Source organism: Aphanomyces invadans (assembly GCF_000520115.1).
Source record: "Aphanomyces invadans strain NJM9701 unplaced genomic scaffold supercont1.8, whole genome shotgun sequence".
Lineage (NCBI taxonomy): Eukaryota > Oomycota > Saprolegniomycetes > Saprolegniales > Verrucalvaceae > Aphanomyces > Aphanomyces invadans.
The window spans coordinates 1,805,874-1,830,637 of record NW_008580153.1 but is presented as its reverse complement, the minus strand read 5'-3'; the positions used below and the strand labels follow the sequence as shown (position 1 = coordinate 1,830,637).

Genomic DNA, 24,764 nt, shown 5'->3' with positions numbered 1-24,764 from the left:
CGCGCGATGCTGGCGGCGTTACGATGGCCAGATATCCTGAGCTACGATATACTCAATGCTGAAGAATGTGCTTGTGGAGTTGACAGAGCGCTCGATTCACACTGTTTCGGGGATCTTCGAATCCATTGAAAGCCCAGAAAACGTGCATGCATGCAATTTCCCTACCACCACAGTATTCTCGATCATGAGCAATCACATACCTCGTGCTCGTCGAAACTACGCCTCATGGCTCCTCATTAGCACAGCTCCTCCTCCTCCGCTGCGCACCTCATCCTTCAACGCCCTTCTGTCGGGGCTAACGCGGTGCTTCCACAACGATATCAAATGGGATGATGAGCTCCCAATTCCGCATATGTATCCGGATACGGAAGATCTTGCACGGTTGCGTGAATGCGAATATGGCCGAACTGGCCACACTTGCTCGCGGGGATCCTGCAGGAGCCGCATGGCACAGCTCGTTGCAAGCATTTTGTGGCAAGTATGGAGGTACGAGAGTCCAACAGCTTGCTCCGCACGAAAACGTTCCGCAAGGTGCATCTTCGTTTGATTGGGACCGATCTGCAAAACGCGCCGCGGTCACCAACGTGTGGTCCCAATTGCAGAAGCAAGCTGAGGATAGCTCGGGTACGACGCGTTGAACCAGCAATGGCAAGCCTAATGCACCTCTGACTCGGCAGACACGTTGCTAAGCCTGACAGTTGTCAAAATATTCATGCGCGACCGAATGCACATCGACGTCCTCTTGTCTCTTGAGGTAGACTGCCCGCATTCCTCGAACTCGTCCGTGACACCAGCACACCGCTTCAATGGGCAAACTTGGTGGTGTTGTAGGCACTTGAACTGTTTGTCCGACTGGCCGAACACGCGGCGGACGAACCGGCAGCTCTCGAGGCCATCAAGTGTGCCATTAACTCGGTCATTGCAAGACCTGCCTTCGTCGCGGCAGTCCTTGCCACACCAACGTACGACCACATTTTTCACTTGACAACTGTACGTCGCAATCCATCGGGGGCTTCTTTTCACTCAACCGCCATGTAGTTGGCCAGACCGTTTGAGTTTCACACGCTGGTGTGGAAGCTCCTCTTGGCGACATTTGAACATCCAGCCGCCATCGAGCGAGTCGAGCGGACACTGCACGGCTATGCCTGTGTCTTGCCTGTAATCACCTGCGTCCACTTCGTTTTTGCCGCTTTGAACCACCAACCTTTGACGGCTGGATTAGACGTTGGCGTATTGCATGCAGCCGACCGAGTTGTTTCTGAAAGACGTGGACAGGATCGCCCTTGCCACCGAGCTGCTGAAAGTCCTCTACGTGTTCGCTTCGACGTGGCAGGTGCAGCCTTTGTCCGCCTCGCTAGATCGGCTTTACAAACTGTCGCTAGAATGCTACCCACCTCCCTCCCGACATCGACTCGACCGCCGACTCGTGCGTCCTCGTCTACGTGCTTGCGTTGCTCGGAAACGCAGCTCTGACATGCATGAATAGCGCCATGGCCCTCTTGAGCTCGACGTTGGCCCTTCCCAATACACAGTCTGTTCTCGACTTCAAGCTGCAAGTAAGGAAAAAAGCTCCGAACGGCACTGCTCACGGCAGACGTAGGCCGCGAACGTCTTGTTGATCGTTCAGTATCCAGCTCTCGTGGATCGCTTCGTGGCCCACGATGGCGTGAAGCATGCAGTCGCGTTCGTGGAGTACGCGGTGCGATGCCATCCGCACGCCTGAATCACGTCCTCATGGGTGCTTGGAGCAGATCATGAAAGTTCGCGTGGAGAAGACCCAGTACGGCGAAACTTGCCATCGTCGCGCTGACAAGCTTGGCGCAGGGAGCCATCGATCGTGACGCCACTCGTGATTGGATTGCACCAACTCGCCAAGAACAACGCGCACGGGTTCGAAACACTCAAACGCGCCATCTTTGCAGGCCGCGCTCCTGGCGACAGCACATCTCTTGGTGCGTTCATCAACGATATCGAACGAAGCTGCATAACGACAACAACCTTTTGTCGCAGCGGTGGCGAATGCGCCACCATTGACCCACGCCAAGCCAAACCTGCCACTGTCGCAGCTCCCCATGAGCCCACCGTCCCTCGTCAAGGGAAGTTTGCACGAGAGCATGTGCGCCTTCATGACGTCTACCAACACCGACTTGAAGCGGTGCGTGAGCGAGTTTCTCTTTACGCTATGCCACAACAATGGTACGTCCTGCATGGCTGGCACGACTGTTTCACGCGCCTCTGAACGGCGTCGACTTGGCCGTCACCGTGGCTTTTCTCCATGTAGCGCTCGAGTTCACCCATTGCACGGGGCTCGGCAACGCCGTCGCTCTCCTCCGCCTCAAAGGAATCATGTAGCTTCGGTCGTGCACGACTAGCTTGGAACACGCCGTCGCCTGCTCGAGGGCCATCTTAACGACGTAACGAGAATCACCGTCGCGGTGTTCAGATTGCATGCCTGGCAGCCATCCCATCGGCGAGATGCCGTCGTGTTCAAAACAAGTTCCTCTTCTACGCGTCGGTGACGTGGATGACGTGATAATTGCGCTTCCCAACCCGAACGAGGACGGCGCGCCCTTGAACGATCTGACTCGCGTCGATCACAGCAGCGTCCGAGTCGACGCGGACGTTGTTTACGTACACGCCTCCAGCCTTGATCAAACGTCGGCCTTCAGCTACAACCATATCCATTTTAGATGCTCGACACAATGGCCCCACGCACGATTTCTCGTGTACCTTTGGACGGGATGGCCCCGATGGTCGCGAGAACATCCACGGCACGCTTGCCCTGAAGTTCACTCCATCTCAAGCCCGATCTATGCAGGTCGTGCTCTGCGGTCATGGGAGAGGCAGAGAGAGGGGAGAACGGATGGTACCGGGGGGCGTCAATCGCCAAAATATCAGAGGCAGTCACACCATCCAACGACCCGCCGAATAACACGTTGGCGGCCACTTGTGCAGCTTTCAATGCATCGCTGCCATGAATCATCTTTGTCGCGTGCTCTACATGGCCAGCGCACGAGCTCGCACGACTTCTCCACGGTTGTCAAAGGACGGACCAACCTGCGAGAATCTGCTGGGCACGGCGGTCCTCTGGGCGCGCCGCGTGGTCGGCGACAATCGCGTCGATTTCGTCCACGTCCAAAAGCGTAAACGTTTTCAACAGCGTTGCAACATCAGCGTCGTCGGTGCGGATGAAGTACTGGTAAAAGTCGTACTACCAGCGGCGACCGTGAGCTTCGTTTCTAGTCATACCATCGACATAAATCGGTGGAGAACTCACCACAGATGTCTTGGAGCTGTCGAGCCAGACAGCGTTCCCGGCAGACTTGCCAAACTTTTCGCCATTCGCTGTCGTCAAGAGGGGCACGGTGACCCCGTAAACCTCACCCCCATCCGCCTTGCGGACTAAATCGCAGCCAGCCACGATATTGCCCCACTGGTCGCTGCCCCCGACCTGAACGACCACGTTGTGGTGCCGGTGCAGGTGCAGAAAGTCATACGCCTGAAACAACTGGTACGAAAACTCGAGGAAGCTCAATCCAGCATCTGCATCGAGCCGCCGCTTGACGCTATCGCGGGCCAGCATTGCATTCACGCGGGCATATGCGCCGCACTCGCGCATCCAGTCCACGACGGATATCTTGCCGTGCCACGACATGTTGTTGGCAACCTCGGCACCAACCTACACGAACATGGAAGTCTTGCGATGGCAAAGCAACATCGCACCTTGGGGCAGTCAAAATCAAGCACGTTCTTCAAGCTATTCACCAAGTTGCGAGAGTTGGCGTCAACTTCTTCCGCGGTTAGCATGACTCGCTCGTCGGAACGCATGCTTGGGTCACCAATCATGCCGGTAGCTCCGCCAACCTATGTCCACCACACACACGCGATCAGAAGCTCCTCATACGTGCATTTCACCATACGAGCAAGATGGGCTTGATTCCTGCCAGCTGAAAGTGGCGCAGTGCCATCACGGTCACAAGGTTGCCCACGTGCAGCGACGATGCCGTGGGGTCAAAGCCGCAGTAGACGCCAACAGCCTTCTGCGAGGAGCCATCTTGGTGCTTCTTCACTGCCGCATCTAGCACGGATGACGCATGCTCGTGGGTCAATCCAGCCAGCAGGCCGCGCTTCCGTAGTGCCGCCAGTGCTCGACTCATGTCAACCTGCGAGCCGATGCAACGAAAGGCCGTGATTCCATTGGCTTATAATGATGTAAATTGATTGGCCAAAACGAATTGACTTTCAACCAGTCATGTGACTCCATTCCTTCACGAGAGAATCAACGTGAAACGGCTGTGCAGAAATTGCCTCTCCACCAGCCGCGCCATGCGACGCTGTCTCACGGCGGCAGATGATGGATGCGACGTGCTGGTGAAGTCTGGATTATACTGATTTTAAGTACTCAACTCCGAGGGCCGTTGCTGGCTTTTCGCCAGTGCGCACTGCTTCAAAAAGTGGATGGGGTGTGTGCCGAGCGCGGAACGCAAGCGGTCCGTGCGGCCCACAGAGGACGACTTCATCTTGACGAATTCTCCACATGCCGTCATCCTCGAGAGCCCTCAATATCACCTCATGCCGCAAGCCATGCCGATGCGCTTCAGCCTTTTTCAAACTATACAACCCCAACAACATACCCTTGTCGACCCCGTCGATCTCGTGCATGACGACTTGAAACCGATTGCAGACGAATTCCTTCTTGACGCCGACGACTTCATCTTCATTCGCCAACTCTCGACCGCCCCGAGTCGCATCGAATCGTCGTTGGCCCAGTATAATTGCACAGCTGTCGTCGTGCGGCGCCTCGCGTCTTGCCTAACGAATGATGACTCGGATCTCGTCAAAGAAATCATCGCCATGTCGCGGTTGCGCCACATCAACATCGTATCCTTCATCGGGTTCTACTTTACGTGCAGTTTCCGGCTGCACTGTGTGACCGAATACGTCGTAAGTCGCACATTTTCTCGTCTAGACCCTATCATGATCCGTACGATGGCTGACGCGCTCTTCGACGACAGGAAGGATCCAGCCTGCGTCAGCTGCTCGACCGCCCAAAGCTCGATCTCTCTTGGGACGACCACAAGCTCTCTATGGCCATGTACATCGCCCAAGCGATGGCATATCTCCACTCCTTCAAGCCGCCGGTATGTCCTCCACCAGGCTGTAGCCGACGCATGAACTAGTCCATCGAACATCGATAGACCATCCACCGCGACATCAAGGCCGACACTGTTCTCGTGACGCCGCAACTCCTGGCAAAACTGAGTGGCTTTGGCGCGGCGCGGGTGCGAACTTTTGACTCAACGATGACAAGCACTGGAGGTTCGTGCTCGTCGATCCTACCGGCACCACAAGCCACTCACATCCATAGCATCGTAGTGGGCACGTTGAAATGGTCGGCACCGGAACTTCTCAGTGGCGACGACTACGACGAAAAAGTCGACGTGTACTCGTTCGGTGTCGTCCTTACGGAGCTCGACACGCACGAAACGCCTCTCGCCAGCCACACCGTGACGGACACCACAACCTTGATGCATGCCTTGATCACAGGCAAACTGCGACCCCAAGTCGCCCCCACCTGTCCCCCGCGCATCGCGCGGCTCGTCCATGCGTGTTTACAGCATGACACGGCCAAGCGCCCAACTAGCGACGAGGTCGTCGCCATCCTCGCCGACATCTCCATCGCAAAAAGTGAACAGAGCCCCGCTGTAACATAACAAACGTAACCATATTCTCACTCGTGTGGCTTCCGCACAAGTTGTCCGAGTTCGTGCACGACCGATTCCCGTGCATGTGAGGACACAATGTCCTCGAGCTTGGGAGCGACTATTCACAATATATTTGTTAGTCCTTCACCCGCCAGAAAGGAAACCCGCTCTACAAGCGTCGGCGCGGCCGTCGAACTCGAGCGCAACTCCTGCGACAGATGATGGATCAGGCGTTGCGATGCGGCCAACACAGTCGTGGCGGCCTGACTGCACTTGCTCGCTTCCTTGGTTCAAATGTGTCGCTGCGTTTGGTTTGATGGCGCTCTGTCGTGAGATGCCATGGCGCGCGATCGACTGCGAACCACCAAATTCGAGTCGCCCTTCTTGGAGAACCATGGCTGCCATCGTCGGTGGTTGCATTCAGACCACTGCCTCGGGGAATACTGTCCTCGCCCTCGCTGGAGGGTGATCTCTTGCCCAAAGGAGGGCCCTCGTATACTCGTTGGTTTAGCGCCACAACGCATTCGTCTTCTTCAAGCTATCGGCAGCATTCTTCATCACAGCGGCCGCCACGCCTTCCCAAGACAGGACCGTGCACCTGAACCAATTCGCAAGGCGCATTCGCAAGTTAACTGTACGCTAGCAGCTCCGCCACGTGCCTCACGAGAAACCCAAACCGTCAGGCTTACTTTTGCCGAAACGCGCGCTTTTTCTCGCGACATTCCTTGCAGTGCCTCCACTCCCGCTTCGACTGGAGGCATCACCCCCGACGAGCTGTTCTTCTTGTCTTTGGTATCTAGACACGTGGACATCTGGCAATACTCTCCATCGAGCCCGCCTTGGTCTCCTGTCCGTCCATCCTGATATGCTACACGTTCCCTGTTACACCTCCACGGGCATCACCACCTGCTTGGTCGCACAAGCCGCGTCGGGATCGCGTATGTCGGTCGCTCTGGGTGAACGTGGGTCATCATGCCGTTCAAACCGAACGAAGTACATCCCGAGAATTGAATTCCGCCCGAATTTCGGCTCAATATTTTCGTCAAAATGGTGAAAATTTTCACGTCCTCGTCCATGTATACGACCTGAATAGCACCACTCGATTGGTTAAAACCGTCGTACGGGCCGAATTACAGACAAGTGATACAATTTTTAACCAATCAAATGCAATTCAATCCAATCATGGGATTCAGCGGCCTCAATGCGTATCCGAAGAAATGGCACAGGGTCCGGCAGACAACCCAAGGCAACCACTGCATGCGCTTTCGAGCGCGCTTGAAAACTCCGCGGACGCCATGCCGGGACAACGACCCACCGCTGTGGCCACCGCACCTTTGTCCTGAACGGGTCGCAATGACCAGATGAGGCCAGAATTGTTCTTGTCCGATAAGAACAGCTTGGCCGGAAACTATCTTGACCATCGATTGAACGCGTGCGTTCAATTTGCCATCATCATGTTCTGGTGCGCCATGACACATTGCGCAAGCTTACCATGGCTATCTGGGATCCCCTAGACCGATGCTCTCTTAGCCTTCCGATGACGGTGGCGCGCCACGTCGTCTCATGCGGGCCTTGTTCCTTGTGACGTGGCGCGGACGAGGCGACGGTATAGGTCGAATTAGTTTTGATTTCGTGGAAGAAGAAAGCAATCCACCGACCATATGTGCAATTGCTCGGGCAGGTCGTTGTGCCAGATCAGCTCGAGATCCAGAAGTTTTTCCGCCGGCGCGGGGCAGCACCACACAAGTCGCTTGACCTTGGCTCCGTCACTTGGCGATGCCGCACCAAACATCTCCAACAACCACGCGACCCACGATGCAAGCAAACGATGAAGTGTACAACTACTTCTCCGAGTCGAACAGCGATGACCCGGAAGATGGATACCAAGGGCGTGGCCGCCTTCCACCAGTTGCAGACATGTCGACCAGAGACATGAAGCTACAACCGCACGGACCAACGACATCCATCCAGCAAAATCCTACCGGTGGTGAGTCGATCTGGTTCATGTTGCTTCTGTGCGCGCCGCGCATGGCAACAAGCATGGCATGGTCTGCCCAATGGGCTGCCTTCGGCCCTCTTCTCTCGACCATTTTTGGAGCATCGTGGAAAGTGCAACTCATCCAGATTATCGGCCCCATAACTGGTTTGCTTGTCGTTCCGGCGATCGGCGTCCTCAGCGACCACAACAACAGCGCATATGGCCGCCGGCGGGGGTATCTTCTTGGTGGTGCGGTGGCGACTCTCTTATGCTGGTCCCTCATGATGAATGCTCAGTCTATCGGACGCGCGTTGGGCGACACCTCAACTGATCAACCCATGACTGCAGTCTTCGTTGTGGTGTGCTACCTGTGGATGGACATCAGCGTCAATGTGATACAGACCAGCGCCAACTTGATCATTGCCGACTTTTCCGGGTACAAACAAGTGACGGGGTTTGCCATTGCGTCGAGCTATGGCGTTGTTGGAAGTATGTTTGTGTCTGGATTCATTTGGACCTTTGGCCCGGCGCACCAATCGACCCAGTGGTTCTTCCTCATGCTTATCGGGGTGGTCCTTATCACGGTGTTTCCCGTCTGTGCTTTTGTGACCGAAGTCCCGCTCGCGTACCTTCCGCATGACAGAACTTCGTCCATGATGTGGCAGTATGCTCCAGGAGGCCAAAGCGTGCTCCGCTTCAAAGATGCAGCACTTGGCTTTTACCGTGGAGTTCGGTACCTACCGCGGCAACTCGCTGTATTCTGCGTTGTCGTCGTGTGCGTCACGTATGGTTTCAACGCGTACAATGGCGCGAAGAGTGTGTATTGGGGTGAATACGTCTTTAACGGAACATCCACAAACGCCAACACTTGTGACCCCACATGCTCTCCGGCTCAAGGCCTTTTCAATGATGGCGCGAAGTTGGCCGGTGGGCCAGTCGACACTGCTTTCAACATCGTCAGCTTGATCAACCTCGCCTTGCTTCCGTCCCTGGTTGGTCGCTTCGGTGCCCGCCGCGTGCTCCTCTGGTCCACGACGCCACAGATTCTCCTGGTTATCATGACATTTTCTCGGATTGTGGTGCTGGACATCATTGTCGTTACTTTGTGCGCTGTTTCCCAATCGACGATCATGGCGCTTCAAATTCCCGCTGTCATGCACGTCATTGGGTACGGCGAGCAAGAAGGACTTGGACTCTACGCTGGTGCGTTCAACTCGGCGATTTGTGTTGGGCAGCTGTTGAACTTTGCGCTGTCGAGTGTTCTTGTCAGTACCCCCATGGGCCCTGCCCTTCCTATCCTCTTGGGAGGCATCTTGAGTCTCGCTGCGTTCCTTATCGTGCGCAAGCACTTCACCCTCCACATGAAGACATACTGATGTCACTTCAACTTTGGCGCGCGAATTTGAAAATGGACCGTCGAACGTGTAAAACTAAATATTATTATGCTGTATATGTTCATACTCGTTCACAGTATAGTATTGTGATAACAAGTTTAAAATGAGTGCAAATGACAAAACACATGTCGTGATGTTTCGTTTCACGCTTTCGGGATGGAAAATGCGGTCTGTCGACGCCGTCGCCATGCTGCGCAAGAACAACCTATGCGATGCCCCGACCATTTGAAGGCGGATATTGGACTCGTGGGGTTAGAACGGTGCACTTGCAACTGGATCTGTACGTCATGATCACTCTAGTTGAGTGCGCAACCGTACAATCCTGACGGGCACAAAGGTGATTCAGACGACACGCTCAGCAGTAACATTCCACCACAAAACGGAACTCGACAAGGTGGGCTTTGGGAGTGATGCCGGCACACATCCGACTGACATAGCGAGTCCTCCATCTCGGGCTATACATGTCGACTCTGCGCTTCCGAAACGGACGACTGCTTTCCTCGAGCACGAGCACAATCACTACTATCAACCGAATGACCATGCCTTCAATGGCGTTTGCCGCCTCATGGAATTCATGCTTCCGAGATTCTCCAGTGTGCCATGATACACTCAACCAGCACGTTCAATTCGTCGCGCGCGCCATCGCCCACTTTGCTGGACGGGTGGATCTTGCTGTGTGCTGCACAGGCGGCGGTGTTACTTCACACTCCTCTGCTGGCCATTTGCGCCAGAATTATATTACATACCATTCTTGTATGCACCCCATTTGAAACATTATTAAAAACGGTCTTCGGTGCCATTTTCAATTTCCGACCGGCTCTTCCAAGGAAGGATGGGCTGCTTACCTTCCAAGCATCGGCAACCTCAGTACGTCCATGTGCCTGACGGGAGCTTCCGTCCCGCGCCCGTCACCCCACGACAAAACTTCACCAGTGGTGGAGCGAACGGAACTCGCATGGGCGGTGGGACCAACGGCAGTCGTCCCGGCATCAACAACGGGTCAACTGCTCCGCGGACGACGACACGCACGACCACAAACGGAACCACCAGTCGCACTGCAGGGCGATCGTTGCGGGCTCCTGGCGAACGCGTCGTCGGTGGAAGCGCTCCCATCAAGATTCTCGACGATGTGAACTGTGGCGAGTACGTTGAGCTCGAACAGTTCAAACATGACTACTGGCTTGACCCGAATGACATTGTCCACACCCGCACTGTGCAAAGCAACTACATGAAGACCGAGCTGGGTCACTACCTTGGGCAACCTGTCTTGATCAAGAGCCTGAACTTCTCTGCGTCGGCGGAGGATTTGGCCAAAAACAAGAAGGCGCTAGTGAGCGAAGTTCGGTCGATGACTCGCATCCAGCACCCAAACATCGTCAAGTTCCTGGGTTTCTACATCACCGAAGACCATGGACTGTGTTGCATCTCCGAATACATGGAAGGCAAGACGCTTCGTCATTTACTCAACAATAAACGCCAAAACCTGACCTGGGCGAAGGAAAAGATCGCGATTGCAATGGACATCGCCTCCGCGCTCGTGTACATGCATTCGCTCAACCCACGTCTCATCCACCGCAACATCAAAGCAGAGAAAGTTTTGTTGACAAACCGCCGTGAAGCGAAGCTCAGCGGGTTCGGCTGCGCGCGCGACCGCACGTTCGAAAACACGATGACCGCCGGCGTTGGCGACATTCAGTGGAGCGCGCCCGAGCTGCTCCAGGACGGCGAAGACTACGACGAAAAGGTCGACGTGTACTCGTTCGGCGTGGTCCTTACCGAACTCGACACGCGGGAGATCCCGTTCGCCAACGAGATGGCGGTCATGGCCCGCGCCGACATTACGATGAAGCTCGTCACAGGTATGCTGCGACCGGCCGTGTCGGCGGACTGCCCACCGTGCATCAAGAAGATTGTGCATCAATGCCTCCAACACGACGCGTCGCTGCGTCCCACGAGCGAACGCGTGCTGCAATTGCTTCGGGACGCGCGCCTCCAGTTGCTGGAGATCAAGTAGAGAACGACAACGCTGCCGTCCACCGTTGATTTATACGTGCTTTGGAGATTGAATTCAAAGCTTGTGGGTATAATTGTATGGGTGCGATTGCCACGGGACATGCATTGAGCTCGTGTCCATGCTGTACGAATACGATATTCTCCTTCTCAGCTTTACTCGCCTTGAAATCCCAGACTCCTATTTGCATGCATCACCACACCAACTTCCATGACGGACACGGGTCTCCCTTCATTTTGACGTGCAGTCCACGTTCGCAGCTTGTTGAGAATACAACCAAGCTGCCCACCATCATGACCTGCGCGCGTAAACACAACAAATTGCCGTCAGACTTGACATCGCAGACGTGCACGCGGCTCTCGTAGCTTGGTTCCGACGCAGCCGTGACCGCTCATGGCCTTGTGGCGTTGTTGGCGTCAACGACAGTTCGCGAATGTGAAGCATGCTTGAAAACCGGACAAATGGCGCTTTTTGATTGCAGGGTTATCCGGATTTCCCGGATAACCATCACCTGACTACCAATTTAGCAAAGCATGCAGGCGGTCGATGCGGGACAGCCAGGTGGAATGTCGGGCCGAACAAAGTTATGGGCGTCGTTTCTGGGCTTTTGGATGGTTGCGATGAATTTACGTGACACAGATCTAACGCGTGGCGTGTTGTGCAGGTGGCAGGGCTGTGTCGCATGTGGTACATGGCAGGATTCTTTGACGTGCAAGACACTGCCGCGTCTGCAGTGCACAAAGAGTTGCGTGTGGCCTCCGACACGATGACGTTCATCGTGTACAGCTCGATGTGGGAGGAAGGAAACTACCCCGCGCGAATGGAAGCGATCGAAAACACGTGGGCGTCGCATCTGTCGCATTGGTTTGCCGTCCAGACCAAGAACCCTGCATATCACATCGCACCATCGAAGCGATCGAAAATGACGCTGCTCGTGCCTCCAGCGAGAGAGATGGAGACCCCGATTCAGTACGCGCTTGAAGCAGTGTACAACGACCAACACCAGTACAACTGGATTTACCTCGCCGCGGATTCGTCGTACGTCCTCCCGTCCAACTTGGTGCATCTGGTCCAAGGGCTCAACCCGAACGAGCCGCATTACTTGGGCCATCCGTTGCAGCTTCCGACGTCAGGTCATTACTCCTGGGCAAAGCTCGACCATCTGATCTTCAACTCGATGGCTGGCATTCTGCTCAGCCGCGCCGCCGTCGACTTGTACTTGGAAGGGATACGTCTTGGGTGCAAGACTCGGTGTGAAGGGTGCGGCGAGGACCTCACGATTGCATTCTGTCTTCGCGAACAAGGCGTCGTCGCTGTCGACACCCGCGACCCGACCCACCATCGCCAGACGTTCCACATCTTCCAGCCAGGCAGCCTCGTCGGCAACCAACGGGTCAATGGGACGTTCGACTACACCCCCGAGAACTGCGAGTGGTTTCAACTGTACTCGTTGTGGCCCATCCAGATGAACTTGGATTGTTGCAGCACGTACTCGACCATGTTTCAGTACACAAACGCCGACGAAATCTACGCCATTCACAGCATGTTGTTCGACATCAAGCCGTACGTGCCAACAACGTCCGATGTGGCGGACAGCCAGCTCGTCGACTTGATCCTGGAGCACGGGAAGGACCTCGACCAGATCTTTCCGTCGTACGTCCACCCAGCGTATTGGAAAGTTCGCAAGCTCCTCCTGCAACAAGTCCAACTTTTTCGCATGGGCCAGCGGTTGGACGAACGAGACGGCGCGACCGTGGTCCAGGTGCGCCCGATCAGCGACGAAGCCAAAGCGGCCGCGGGAACTTTGGGCGGCGTCGTCAAGCACAAAGCAGGGGAGAACACTGAGGCAGCTACCACTACGATCGTCGCCATTTGAGTGCTATCCCCTGCAGCTCGTGTCTGTCCGTTGTAGAGATAATCGCAGACACCCTCCATCATCGAGTTCTCCCTCGAACAATTTGTTGCCTCAAGCGGGATCCACTCCTGCAACTGCCGTCCCCACGAATTTACGACGTGAAGATACAATCCGCCATGGAACTTGCCGATATCCCTTAGCTTGTGCCGTCGAGTTAGTTGCAAACGGGTACGGCGTTCTCAAGTAGCAAGTGCCTTTGACAACGCTGGCCAGTCGAGCACCCACGCATCCTCGGCCACGTCGGTTTTGTGCACGAGCTTGGCTCGCAACGCCACAAGTGTCGACCCCGTCGAGTCGAAGACCGCTGTCCACTCGACTCTGCCCATCTCGGACATGTCACGGAGCGGCAATTGCGACGGCAACTTTTCGACGGCGTCCGATTGGGTCTGGCCATGCAGACGGCGGACGCGACCAAGCTGACTGCGCCACAGTCGGACACTCCGACCCGTGATCGCGTATGACGACGTCGTGCCGCCATTGTAGCAGTGCTCGACGACAAACAATGTCAAGGGGTCGTTGGTGGACGGGTCGGTCGGCGGACATCGAGTGACCTGATGCATGTTCATGAGATGTCAACTTGTTTTGACGTCAGCACCTTGGCATACGACCTCGACAAGTCGTCGACGTGATCGAGCGAAAGGAAGAACCAGTCTGTCGCTGGGTCACGCGACGGCAGTGGCGACAGCGGCGCGTTCTGGAAGGCCACGTCGACGCTGGTCACTTGACCGATGGCGTTTTCAAATGTGTACCGGAGGATTGCCGGGTGCACCAGCAGCCTCGTCAAATACGCCCTGCATCGTCCGCATGAGCACACAGCCCACGACATATACGACGTCTTTCTCACCGATTTCCCCACTGCCCTTGCTTGGTTGGAGCTGGGAATCGCGCGGCGACTTGCACCTTGTCCACGCCACCTTGGGGAATTTGATACGTCACGACGTCGTTGGACTGTCCATTGAGTTGGACGGCATCGGCTCGAATCCACGTCTGGCCGCGGTCGAGGCTTAGCTGTGCGCCAACCTCGACAAGCGTGTACGCCACAATGCTGTTGCTGGGGGCAGACGACGCTAGAGCAGCTGCAGCCGCAGCACTCGAAGCATGAGTCGCCGTGGCGGTCAGCAGGCGTTCTGCATCGTCAACGCTGATCGTGTGGTCTCGCACCATGGTCAAGATCAGGTTTCGTTCGTCAGCCAAAAGTGATAGTGCCGACGTCGAAGTAGTCGTCGAGGACGGCATAGTCGTTACTTGACCTGACGACGGCGGCGGGAGCGCAGACGTGTCGACAAAGAGAAAGTGCGCCACGAACATGTCATGCCTATGCGTTGAACAAGCGTCCATGCGTGAGGGATGGAAGGAAGCGCTTCACGATGCTGGTTGGCGACTTCCAGTGGTTGGCGCGCGGTGCCATGGCGACGTCGAAGAGGTGTCTTACCTAAACGGGCGAGAGTCGCCATTGGCCTCCACGGGTTTCATCAGCTTGACACGCAATGGCAAGTCTCCCGACGACTGAAATGTTGGCAAGACTTTGACCGTGTCTGAAATGAACCATGTTCCAAGTTAGTGTCGTCGGACTATTCGCGATAGAAGGGTGCGCACCGAAGAGCTCAGGGGGAATTGGACGATACGAGCGAATGGCTGGAGGCAGGGGCCAGGACGACGCAGCCACGTCGTAGAGATCGGCGAAGTTGCGAGTGGTGTCGAAGACAGTCTCAGTTAACCGTGGAGCATCCACAGTGTCCCCAAACACGTGTAGCACCTAATGGAATATTTGTACACCATGGTAAATAGAACGCGAACGTCGAACCTTGATATTGGGGGTCGGACTCGTCGGGGTCTGCACAGACAATCGGAATATCGTGCCGTTGGAAGCGCGCGTTGGCGCCGTTGTGACCTTGATGGACCAAGACAGTCCGTCTGCCGTGACGGCCTTGTTCCATGCGTCGTTGAGCAGCGTGGTCCTGTTCGTTGCTTCGAGGACGACGAGGTCATCGTCTTGGCAGCGTTGGAGGAGGATGACTTTCAAGTCGATTGTCACGTTGCCTTGTGTCGCCCATGCAACGACAGTTTCTTCGTCTCGCAGGATACCTATATGCCCAGCCAACGTCGACCCGATGTCAGCGCCGTCGGCTTTGGCAACCGTCACGTCTTCCTGCTGGACGAGAATCCACGTGTCCGCCCCTTGAAGAAGCGTTCGGTAGTGCCCAAGACGATTGATGTACGGGTATCGGTCGTGGTGAGCCTTGGCATGGGACCCTTTCGTGCATCCACTCGAAGGAAACGGTGTGTATGAAGTCTGGCTCTGGCCGCAGCAAGGTAGCTCGCATGACCACGAGTGATACACGTACGAGATGGCAGGATGGTAGTTGCACGAACCAGACACATTATCCTTCTCGGCGAAGTCAGCGCCACATTGGACGCATTGATGGATCGCGTCGGCGTCAGCTGCACTGTCGTCGATCGTGCTGACGATTGCCATGACTTGTTCCAATGTGACCTTTTGAACACAATCTGGATAATTTATCCGGTATTAGATGGTGATCCGGATAATTTGCGAGTTGAGGTATGTATCCGGATATCCTTGCTCGGTTTCGCGCGGGCGGGAGTTGAAAATGGACGTGGGAGACGACGTCGATGACGAATGGGTGTGGCCGAATGAGCTCATGGAAGCGCGACTGATGGAAGGCATCCTGCGTTGCCAAGTGTGTGGTGAATTCCTTAGCGGCCCCGTGATCCTCCAGGGATGTCGACACACGTTTTGCTCTGAGTGCGTGCGCAAGCATTTGTTGGCCAAAGGAACGAACGCATCTTGTCCCGAATGCAAATGCGCCTGCTCATCGAGCGACTTGATCCCGAATCGTCCTTTGGAACAGCTCGTCGGGCTCTTTCGTGCACTCAAACCTAAAGTTCTTCATTTGTCGTCCTCTCCATCGTCTGATGGCGGAGCGACACGGTTAGCCGCGTTCACCACTGCAGTCAATACATCCGCTGCGCCCACATCACTCACATCCGATATCACGACACGGCTACCCACGATTTCGTACAACGTCATGAAGGACAGTCAAATTCGACAGCTCATGGACAAGGTTGGGCTTCAAGCCATCCTTCCAACATCCAAAGACAACATGATCACGTGCCACAAAGAGGTAAGTTCACTTGATGTGAACACTACGACCTCAAGTCTAAGTTAGTACACGATGCTCTGGAATGCACAACTCGACACGATGAACCCGAAGACGGCAAGTCAAGTACGCGCCGAAGTCATCGCGAAGTTTCGACAGCGTCAGCAGGAGAAGGCCGTGATGGCGTCTACCAGGCGGTCCTTGGGACTTCGTCCCGACGACCCCATCGAAAAAGCCATCACAAAGACGTCTGTACTGAACGACAACTTTCGAAAGCTTGCCGACCAAGCCAGGGCCCAGAGAGGCAACCCTTCCCAACCTCAGCCAGCTGCCTCTCCAGCCAAAATGTCAAGCAAACCACATGCTGCGCCGTCACCCGTACATGCTGTGAATATGCAAGACGAGGCGAAGGTAGCAAGCAATGTCATGGCGAATGGAGATTTACGTTTTCTGCCGCGAGAAGCACCGGCTGCAATGCCAATGGCTGCACTGGATGGGACCTGGCGTCACTTGCATTCCACCACTCTAGACAAATCCATCTATATCCACAGTGGCAGTGCTCAAGTCACTGACGTCCCTCCATCGCCGTTCGCAAAACCTCCACCCCTGGCGCCCGCCAAGCGGCATGTTGAAACTTCCACGACATGGACGTGCGCGCGGTGCACCCTTGAGAACGAGCCCCACGTCGAGAAATGCGAGGTTTGCGGCGCTCCCACGACCAAGCCCACGCGGCCGAAGCGGTCAAGACAGAGCAAGCTGTCGTTATAGCGGAAGCCGTGTCAAGATGTTGACGTGTTGAATTAAATCGCTTTGGTCAAGTCTATAATCAATCCAAGTGAACTTTGATTTCCACAAAATATTAGATCGCACCGGTTCGTACATCGCACATTCGTGACCGTACATTGTCGGCGTTATCCGGATGCGCGCCACTTTATGCGGATTCTTGGACTTTGGCGCCACAGTTTGAAGAAGCCGACACGCGATGGCCGACCCGACGGACACGTTATTCGAGCGAGAAGATGACGAAGGAGATTATGGAGACGAATCGAATGCCCACCGTGACAGAGCGAGAAGCTTGGAAGACCTTGACCTGTCTGGTGACGAGATGTCGGACTTGCAAAAAGACGGAGCTGATGCTTCGGCGAAACGGACCCTTGACCCCGACATGTTGAACGAGTTGTTGCTTGTGTGCTCAAACCTTGGTATGATGACTGAGACAGAAGACGGCGGTACCATGTTCACCCGCGGGGAAGACTGCGAAGAATGGGTGCACGATTTGCAGCGCGCAATTCGACGAGACCATGCGACGTATCGTCTTGTCGGCAAGACCCTTGGACGATGGAAAATCTTGCAGAAGAAGCTGCTTCCTTTGCTGATCAACCATCAAAACGACTGGTGGGCTTCTCATGTCAATTCCATCTATGACAGCCGACCTGCCTTCTGTAGGTCGTTGGTGTTTTCCATCTTGAAGGTGCTTGTCATGTTGACCATGAAGCCTACGAACGAGTCCGACAACATTGCACTTCAACTCAACTATTTGCGCGGGTACAAGTACGCATTCCTTCAGCACGGCGTGATCCAGGTGTTGATGGCGATCCTGGTGGAACCTTTGTCCCGTGAAGGCTCGTCTCGCACCTCCCAGGTACCCTCACAACATTCCACCGCCTGGGCTCACGATTTCGACCAGGACTACTTGAATATGGAGCTCGTTCTGACGCTGTTCCGCAATCTACTGGCAATTCCAAACGAAGACACCCGTCTCGTCACGTCTGCCACCAACCACTTGGCTCGCCTGCAGGAGGACCTCATCTGCATCTTACACGACGAAAACGTCTTCGATATGCTGCTGCTCTTTGCCGAGGTTGGCCAGCTACCCACTACACTCGATATATGACGTTTCTCAATCTGTGTTCCACTGCTTTTTTGCGTTCTTGTGTCCGTCCTGTACGTTTTCGCTATGAACTATTCTGGCCGGTTGATGGCGAAATCTACTCTAGTATTCACTCGGTGTCCATGGCGGTGCGCTTCCCTTCCTTCTAGCACTCCAATGACGATGAGTGCTTGACAGCGAGTCCGTGGATTATTCTAGGACATTGAAGCAGCAGAGAACAGAGAGTGGAATCTGCTCGTGATGGAAATGCTCGACTTGGTGCTTCAAACAACATCTCCCAAGCAGCTCGTGGCATCCATTTTGGCGCCAAATCAATCGTCTGGAATCGACAATGCTCCTGCCACCAAGAGTACTCCCCCCGCTGCTCTTGCCGCAACTTCTACATCATCTGGCACCGCCGCATCGTCGTCGTCGTCTCTGCTGTCAAAGCTCAATCAAGAACAAAAGAACCAAACGAAGTCGTACCACCGCCATTCCAACTTTGGCGGCATGCTTGTTCTAAATGGCGTCATGGGTCGCAAAACTGTCGTCACAGACTTTAGCAAAACTGGCGACCAAGTGATCCCACAGGCCCAGCGGAAGCCGCAGCAGCGCAGCCGACGGAGCAAAGGGCACGGCATGAACGACATCAGTGAAGTGTTTGGGTCGAACGTCTCGTCCGCCGTCGACGGCAAGTATGTTCACCAGAAGCCGCGAAGCGATACCTTACCATGATGATGGGCTCAAGCAGTCTTCTGTAGGCTGGGCACGACCCTTCGCCACATTTGCGACACGTTGCTGAGCAAGAGCTACACGTCACTAACGACGTCACTCAAGAACGAGTTCCGCCGAGGGAGCGCCAAGTTGTTACCGAACGATCGCTTGCTGTACTTTCACTTGATCTGGTTCTTGACGGCATATCACCGGGCCAAGGGACCGCACTTGAAGAAACTGCAAAGCCAACTCAACCAAGAGTATGAAGCAAGGACGGCGGCAAATGTTCGCACAAACGGCGTGGAAGTGTCGTTGGCCATCGAAGCGCCGCCGTCTCTCGTCGCGACCTACGACCAAAAAGCGATTCTGTCGACGCTGGATATGTTTTCGTTCAATTTCGTGCTTCAATCGATTGAGGTACGTAAATGGGAACTGCCGTGCTACAGGCTCATGTATACTATTGCTACGTAGAGCTATGCTGAGGTGAAGAACCACCACGGCATGATGTTATCGGTCAAGCTACTCGCGGAAATGATAGCGATGCTGGTTGGTGCCCCATCCCATAGACCAGACTCGCACACGACGCCTGACTTGATGCATGCAGACTGACCTGGGCACCAGCGAAGACATTCGACTCCAGCGGATCGGCCATTCCCTGCAGCACAAACTGTTTTACGAACGCGACTTTTTGGGTACGTTCGATGCCCGTCCAAGTGTTTGTCTGGTTTGCTCCATTCGCAAAATGGCTCATCCGTCGTGGGGACACGATGGAATCACGTTTGGTGCATTCTAGACCGGCTGCCGGTGCTTATCAAGTCGTGGATTCCGACCGTGTTTTCCTTTGAATTCGCAACAAACGTCGTCACGCTGACCCATGTACAAATGCCAAAGGAATTTCAGATCGTTGCTCAACACGTTTTGAGTGTGTAGTTAGTGCTCAAGATGCTGGAATCGCAGGGCGACCGCTTGAAAGTCCTTCAAAAACGTCGTCGCGTCCAAGCCAAGTACGACAGGCCAACACGTTGTCCTTTAAGGTGGGCATGTTCATGCCGATAGGAAAAGCAACAAGACCAAGGACGATGAAGAGTCGGAGGAAGAGACCGACCGCCTGATTGAACAAGAGATGCGTCGAAAGGAAGTGCAGTTTGACTCGAAAAAGTACTTTGGGTCCATGGTTACCCACGAAAGCGTGCGATTGTATTGCTATGTCCTGCAGCGGTACAAGACCAACTCGCCCAAAGTCAACCATTACGTGTACGCGTTCTTTTATCGCATTCAACAATTCCACGTACGTTGCTGTGCTAACGTGGGTGTGCACACTGCGAGCGGTTGCTGGTTGCGTGCGAGGTGTTTGATGCTTCACGATCTGTCATCGAAAACGAATGCATCGACTGGATTCAACCATTTTGTCCCGTTGATCGTTGTGTCGTTCGTTGTGTGCGAGAGTGGCTAGCGTGCCGCGGGCCTACTTTTTGCCTAGGCGATCGAAGACGGCACGATGGAACCGATGCTGTACAACATTCACGTGTTGCTTGTCTTCAACAAGATGCTCCAAGACACTGCCGCAACGTCCCGCGCAGAATTCCGTCCATTCGTTGACTTTATCAAGTAATGACTCGCGCTGACTACGTTGGGTCCTATCTCGCTTCTAGGCTGATCATTCGCAATTTCTTTTCGCTGGCTGAGACCAACCACTTGGTGTTTGTCGAGTCCCTCGTGCGGCACCCGTTCGCTCCTCGGACGTGTGCGCAGATCCAAAACAAGTACACGTCGTTGGCGATGGGGAGTAAGGACGCCGTGGCAATCCACCCATCGAGTCCGTCCGCCGAACCCGTCCGCCGGTACATTCCCCGCGAGTATGACATGGACGGCGAGGCAGAATTCGACGGCACGATGTCGTTTGGGGTAGCGAAACCTGCCGACGCCCCATCGAGCAACAAACCGAGAAAGAAACGTGACAATACGAAGAAGTGGACGAAAATCGAAGACCGGTACCTTGCTAAAATGTTCGCCAAGTACCGCCACCTGCCGTCCGTGTTTGAAGTTATTTCGTACGAAGACATGTTTCAAGATCGCGACCGGACTCCGGACCAGATCGAGCGCCGGGTCAAGAGCCTCAAACTGCACAAACAAAAGGACTACGACTTTTCCACTGACGACGATGACGAGATCGCCAGCAACAGCAAGAAGCCCTGGGACGACTCCACCGACGACGACGATAACGCAAAGACTTCGACGAGTCCGACGGTTCCGAACGAGCTTCCGCGACGAGTTGGCAGGCGGCGTCGGCTCACCCGCCCGTCCACGAAGGAAGACAGCTCGGACGACGACGGCATGGACTTGTTGGCGCAGTCGTCACCTCGGCAATCAAATTCAAAACCCGAAGACGGGCAAGCGTCGCCACAGCAACACGACTCGGCAGCATCCCCGTCCTCGTCCCCGCCGCAAACGAAGACACCTCGGCTCGTCCGACCCGCCAAAAACGACGACTCTGACGACGATGACCTGGACATGCTGCTGTCACGGGGCAGCAGTTCGACATGGTCACCCGAACAAACCAAACGGCGCCGCGGAGACGCCGACAGTCTGCCAGACTATATCGTGGCCTCCAAGCGCACCCGGCACGACGACGAAAGCCGCGTGGCGGACGAAGCTCAGCAGAGCGAAGTGCGCGGCGTGATCGAGCAGAGCGAAGACTTTTCGTTCGAGCAGAGCGTCGACATGTAGTCGTCATGCATAAGTTGTTCCATCCGAGATTTGTTTCGAAACCGTCGTCTAAGTTTAGCTCCCCGCGCGGGCGTCCTCGCCGCCGACCTTGTCTCGGTCGCGCAACGTACTTCGCCATGAGCTGTGACAACAACGACGACGACGAGGGCCTGGAGCTTCTCCAGCGCGCCCGCCTGCTTGTTCAAGCAGCGACCAACTTACCCGACTTCAGCACCCTCTTCAAAAAGCAGCCCGCCAGCCCCCACGACGACAACCCGTCCGCCGCCGCCACCGCGTTGCCGTCGAAAACGACGCAAGCACCGTCCACCACGATCGACAACATGCCAATCCACACACACAACACGTATGGCGCCGAATCAACGCCACTTGGCGCTGATCTCGTCATGCGTACCCGACGGGGGCTGGCGCCGAAACGACCGCCTTTCAAACCGTCTGCAACGTACGTCCATGCAGTGTATTGGTGTCGTCGTCTTTGCGGTCGCGGCGTGGGAATGCTGTGTGTGTGCTGCCTGTGGCATGACCAGTGCGTTTTGAAAAGCGACCGCTGTCTTGAGCGCACGCCACCGCGCAGTGTCCATCCACGAGGCTGTGCATGACTTGGCCGTGTTCGACGTGATGAAAACGCCCATGTAGACAACAAAACCAGGAAGAGTCGACGCCGCACGAGCCGTGCAAGCAAGCAACGCAGGCGTCACCGTCCAACGCGAGCGGGCCGAAGAAGGCCAAGAAAGCAAAGCCAAAGACCGACGCATCGAACGACGGGAGCGACGTGGACGACGCCGACCGGCGCGCAGCCCAAGCTCTTGCGCAAAAGTACGCACAAGAGCGAGCGGCCGCACGCGTCGCGGCCAAACTCCGCGAACAGATGGCCGCGGCCGAGAAGGAAGCGCAGTCGCAAGCCGCGTGCGTCCACGAGTTTTACGAAACGTTGGAGGAAAAGGAGCACCGCCTGAAAATCGATCGGAGTCGAGCCAAAGACCGCATTGTCAAGGCGAAGCAAGCCAAAGAAGAGCTCGACGCAAAGCACGCGGACGGAGCGGAGCCTGCGCACGCAGGTCCCGAGCAGCTTGAGAAATTTCAAAAACAGACCAAAGAACGTTTGCTCAAGTACAATCGAACTCTCTCTCTGCTCGAGATCGCGCCCGAACCATCCGTTCAAACGGATGGAATGCTGTCTGTAGGGCGAAAGAAGCGAAGCGGCAGGCTGAGCTCCTGCGACAAGCGCAAGAGCGACAACAAGAAGAAATGAAGGCCAAGCACTTGGCGGACGAAGCGGCGTCGGCCGACGACGCCAAACGCCGCGCAGACCAAGTGCGACGCGAAACAAAGCGGCGATTGAAGGCAATACAGGCTCACAAGGACAAACTTGAACGGTACGACGGACGACTTGCGCCAAGTGGCCATTCAAACAAGCACAGAATGGAACTCGAGCTGCGGCAGCAAGGCCTGGACAAGTACAAACACCACAAAGACGAGATGGAGTGGGTCGCCAAAGGCGGCGCGCCCTTCGCGTCGCCGTCGGTATCAAAGCACGCGAGTAAAACAAACCAGTCGCCCGCCGCCCTTGTGCACACGCCCGACAGCTCCGTGAATACAGGAGATTCGCCTGCACACGTTGACGACGCTCCTGCAACGTTGAGGCGGCCGTCGGAGAATGACACAACTATAGAGCTCTCCCACGGTACGCAACGGCCTCGGCAGGGTCCGCGTTGTTTATGGGTAGCTCCACAGGCGAGCTTGAAGAAGAGATTGCAAGAAAAGGAGTCGAGAACACCATTGTCATCGTCGCAGCGGACGACAACGACGGTGTTGGTCGACAGGGCAAGGTTGACTTGCCGCCGTTAGTCGTCCAATTCGCTGAACCCGCAGCCGATCCGTTGAAGCGAGTCGTGAAGAAGAAGGCGCTGTGGAAGCGTCCTCCCGTGCCGATTCCCACCGTCGACGAGATCGCACACCGGTCCAAGCACGCGATGGTATCGCCGCACCCCTCGTACATCACCCCATGCCAATGTTCCATGGATGCGTAGCCCGCCGTGGCGCCAGCCATTCCCTCCCGGCACGTCTCGTACACAGACCGGATGAAAAGTCGGTCTGCCCCGAGCAGTTTGAATTCCCAGGCCGAGCGACTCGTCAGCGCCACGCGCGAGCGCGCCAAGTACACTTGGATGCATCGAGATGTCTTGCCAACGTCGTGCGTAGGCAGATGGACAAGGCGTCGTCCGCACACGGTTGAGAAGTTGTGTCGATTTAAACGGTTGAAACTGGTTTTTGCAATTCTCGAGCAATATTCGTCTCCATAAATCAAATTGAATTCCAAAGTCCAGCAATAATATCGTTAAATGTACAATTTTGGAGTATATCTCGAATAAACGGAATGTGATAGGCCGACCTCGCCGCAGGAGGGCCCGCGACGCCGTCGCGAGCTCTTGTGCTCCCTCGTACGCGCATCACGCGGGGGTGTAATTGAGGTTGGTATTCGAGTTTCACGTTTTAAATCGTACAGTAAGATGTGGGGTTGACGCAGGCTTTGCACCTACATCGCGTCGACACAGACGGACCACGTGCCCGCTTCGCGCGGGTTGTCGCGCATGCAGCAGAAACACCGACAAAGCACGCGCACACAGCAGAGACACCACCACAGTCGAGCCAGATGGCGACGTATCGAGGGGACGGTCTGGCACGCCGTTGGGACGGGCACAGCGCACGAAGAGTTTGCCTTCGACCCGGACCCAGTGGCTCGATCCAGTCTGTTTCCTGTCGGGTTGGAAGGCCAGAGGGCGTACGCGCCGTGATTGGAGTATGTTCGACCTGCACTTCTCATGCGAAATATTCGGTCGTGTGACACGAACCGACCGACGCCACTTCACCATCCATCTCCATCTTCCACATCGATGCATCACCGGCGCGACTCGGTGCGGCGGTGTGTGTGTGTGTTTTGCTGCACGGGCTGCCGCCGCACCCCCCAGCGCTCCATCAACCGCGGCGATGCTGTCGGAAGCAGCCATGGAGTCTGCCCGTTACGCACCCGAGGCAAAGCCCAAGCGAATCTGGAAAGTCGTACCATGGCGTCCACCCACATGTTTGGACGTAAAGCATAGAACCAACTATGTCGCTGCTAGCCCACGTCCAGCGCCAGCCCCCAGCAGACTCAAGGCGGGATGGCCGCCCGCGTCGGTCGCGCTTTCCCTTGGTCGAATGGCCGACTAGCGCTCGGGGTGTAGTGCCTCTGTACGATTCGATACAACGCACACATTCACTGCATAAAGCACTAGCATGGTTATACTCTGTCGTCCAAATGAAAAACCCACGTTAAAGTGTTTGCTGCCCACCA

General features: G+C 55.6%; 11 protein-coding genes across 15 annotated transcripts; 8 read left to right on the top strand and 3 right to left on the bottom strand.

Moving 5' to 3' along the window:
- Positions 1-189: 189 nt before the first annotated feature.
- On the top strand, positions 190-2,449 carry H310_05204 (hypothetical protein). Of its 5 annotated transcripts, XM_008869857.1 has the most exons (13): positions 190-486; positions 532-624; positions 678-754; positions 832-990; positions 1,039-1,158; positions 1,223-1,333; positions 1,383-1,426; positions 1,487-1,556; positions 1,601-1,699; positions 1,752-1,780; positions 1,825-1,952; positions 2,011-2,196; positions 2,282-2,449. In XM_008869857.1, exons 1-13 carry the CDS (start codon positions 330-332, stop codon positions 2,350-2,352), a joined length of 1,344 nt encoding a protein of 447 aa, XP_008868079.1. In that variant the 5' UTR covers positions 190-329; the 3' UTR covers positions 2,353-2,449. The 5 variants fall into 5 exon arrangements, with proteins under 5 accessions (XP_008868079.1, XP_008868077.1, XP_008868081.1 ...); XM_008869855.1 differs by having other exon boundaries at positions 1,383-1,556; XM_008869859.1 differs by having other exon boundaries at positions 532-754.
- H310_05203 (tyrosine-tRNA ligase) lies at positions 2,389-4,173 on the bottom strand. Its single transcript, XM_008869854.1, has 7 exons — positions 3,921-4,173; positions 3,724-3,864; positions 3,278-3,679; positions 3,058-3,211; positions 2,871-2,997; positions 2,731-2,810; positions 2,389-2,669 (listed from the first exon to the last, which is right to left on the bottom strand). Exons 1-7 carry the CDS (start codon positions 4,155-4,157, stop codon positions 2,506-2,508), a joined length of 1,305 nt encoding a protein of 434 aa, XP_008868076.1. The 5' UTR covers positions 4,158-4,173; the 3' UTR covers positions 2,389-2,505.
- A 123-nt stretch (positions 4,174-4,296) lies between these two features.
- On the top strand, positions 4,297-5,795 carry H310_05202 (TKL protein kinase). The gene is made up of 4 exons (XM_008869853.1): positions 4,297-4,944; positions 5,016-5,141; positions 5,199-5,319; positions 5,377-5,795. Exons 1-4 carry the CDS (start codon positions 4,459-4,461, stop codon positions 5,712-5,714), a joined length of 1,071 nt encoding a protein of 356 aa, XP_008868075.1. The 5' UTR covers positions 4,297-4,458; the 3' UTR covers positions 5,715-5,795.
- A 1,533-nt stretch (positions 5,796-7,328) lies between these two features.
- Positions 7,329-9,133, top strand: H310_05201 (hypothetical protein). The gene has a single exon (XM_008869852.1). It carries the CDS (start codon positions 7,482-7,484, stop codon positions 9,057-9,059), a length of 1,578 nt encoding a protein of 525 aa, XP_008868074.1. The 5' UTR covers positions 7,329-7,481; the 3' UTR covers positions 9,060-9,133.
- Positions 9,134-9,866: 733 nt separating this feature from the next.
- Positions 9,867-11,237, top strand: H310_05200 (TKL protein kinase). Its single transcript, XM_008869851.1, has one exon. It carries the CDS (start codon positions 9,910-9,912, stop codon positions 11,089-11,091), a length of 1,182 nt encoding a protein of 393 aa, XP_008868073.1. The 5' UTR covers positions 9,867-9,909; the 3' UTR covers positions 11,092-11,237.
- Positions 11,238-11,614: 377 nt separating this feature from the next.
- H310_05199 (hypothetical protein) lies at positions 11,615-13,051 on the top strand. The gene is made up of 2 exons (XM_008869850.1): positions 11,615-11,702; positions 11,753-13,051. The coding sequence occupies exons 1-2, from the start codon at positions 11,622-11,624 to the stop codon at positions 12,962-12,964; spliced, it is 1,293 nt and encodes a 430-aa protein (XP_008868072.1). The 5' UTR covers positions 11,615-11,621; the 3' UTR covers positions 12,965-13,051.
- Positions 12,881-15,479, bottom strand: H310_05198 (hypothetical protein; the record flags this gene model as incomplete). The annotated part of the gene is made up of 6 exons (XM_008869849.1): positions 12,881-13,554; positions 13,599-13,794; positions 13,848-14,318; positions 14,436-14,538; positions 14,600-14,759; positions 14,808-15,479. The coding sequence occupies 6 exons, from the start codon at positions 15,477-15,479 to the stop codon at positions 13,183-13,185; spliced, it is 1,974 nt and encodes a 657-aa protein (XP_008868071.1). The 3' UTR covers positions 12,881-13,182.
- Positions 15,480-15,572: 93 nt separating this feature from the next.
- H310_05197 (hypothetical protein) lies at positions 15,573-16,975 on the top strand. The gene is made up of 2 exons (XM_008869848.1): positions 15,573-16,146; positions 16,192-16,975. Exons 1-2 carry the CDS (start codon positions 15,613-15,615, stop codon positions 16,888-16,890), a joined length of 1,233 nt encoding a protein of 410 aa, XP_008868070.1. The 5' UTR covers positions 15,573-15,612; the 3' UTR covers positions 16,891-16,975.
- A 129-nt stretch (positions 16,976-17,104) lies between these two features.
- H310_05196 (hypothetical protein) lies at positions 17,105-21,433 on the top strand (the record flags this gene model as incomplete). The annotated part of the gene is made up of 12 exons (XM_008869847.1): positions 17,105-17,517; positions 17,569-17,764; positions 17,810-17,983; positions 18,212-18,687; positions 18,754-19,123; positions 19,178-19,252; positions 19,311-19,398; positions 19,500-19,582; positions 19,637-19,710; positions 19,763-19,994; positions 20,187-20,314; positions 20,359-21,433. The coding sequence occupies 12 exons, from the start codon at positions 17,105-17,107 to the stop codon at positions 21,431-21,433; spliced, it is 3,384 nt and encodes a 1,127-aa protein (XP_008868069.1).
- Positions 21,434-21,549: 116 nt separating this feature from the next.
- H310_05195 (hypothetical protein) lies at positions 21,550-23,666 on the top strand (the record flags this gene model as incomplete). Its single annotated transcript, XM_008869846.1, has 7 exons — positions 21,550-21,872; positions 22,067-22,540; positions 22,615-22,806; positions 22,852-23,114; positions 23,165-23,406; positions 23,461-23,588; positions 23,633-23,666. 7 exons carry the CDS (start codon positions 21,550-21,552, stop codon positions 23,664-23,666), a joined length of 1,656 nt encoding a protein of 551 aa, XP_008868068.1.
- A 194-nt stretch (positions 23,667-23,860) lies between these two features.
- H310_05194 (hypothetical protein) lies at positions 23,861-24,648 on the bottom strand. The gene has a single exon (XM_008869845.1). It carries the CDS (start codon positions 24,436-24,438, stop codon positions 23,917-23,919), a length of 522 nt encoding a protein of 173 aa, XP_008868067.1. The 5' UTR covers positions 24,439-24,648; the 3' UTR covers positions 23,861-23,916.
- Positions 24,649-24,764: the final 116 nt, after the last annotated feature.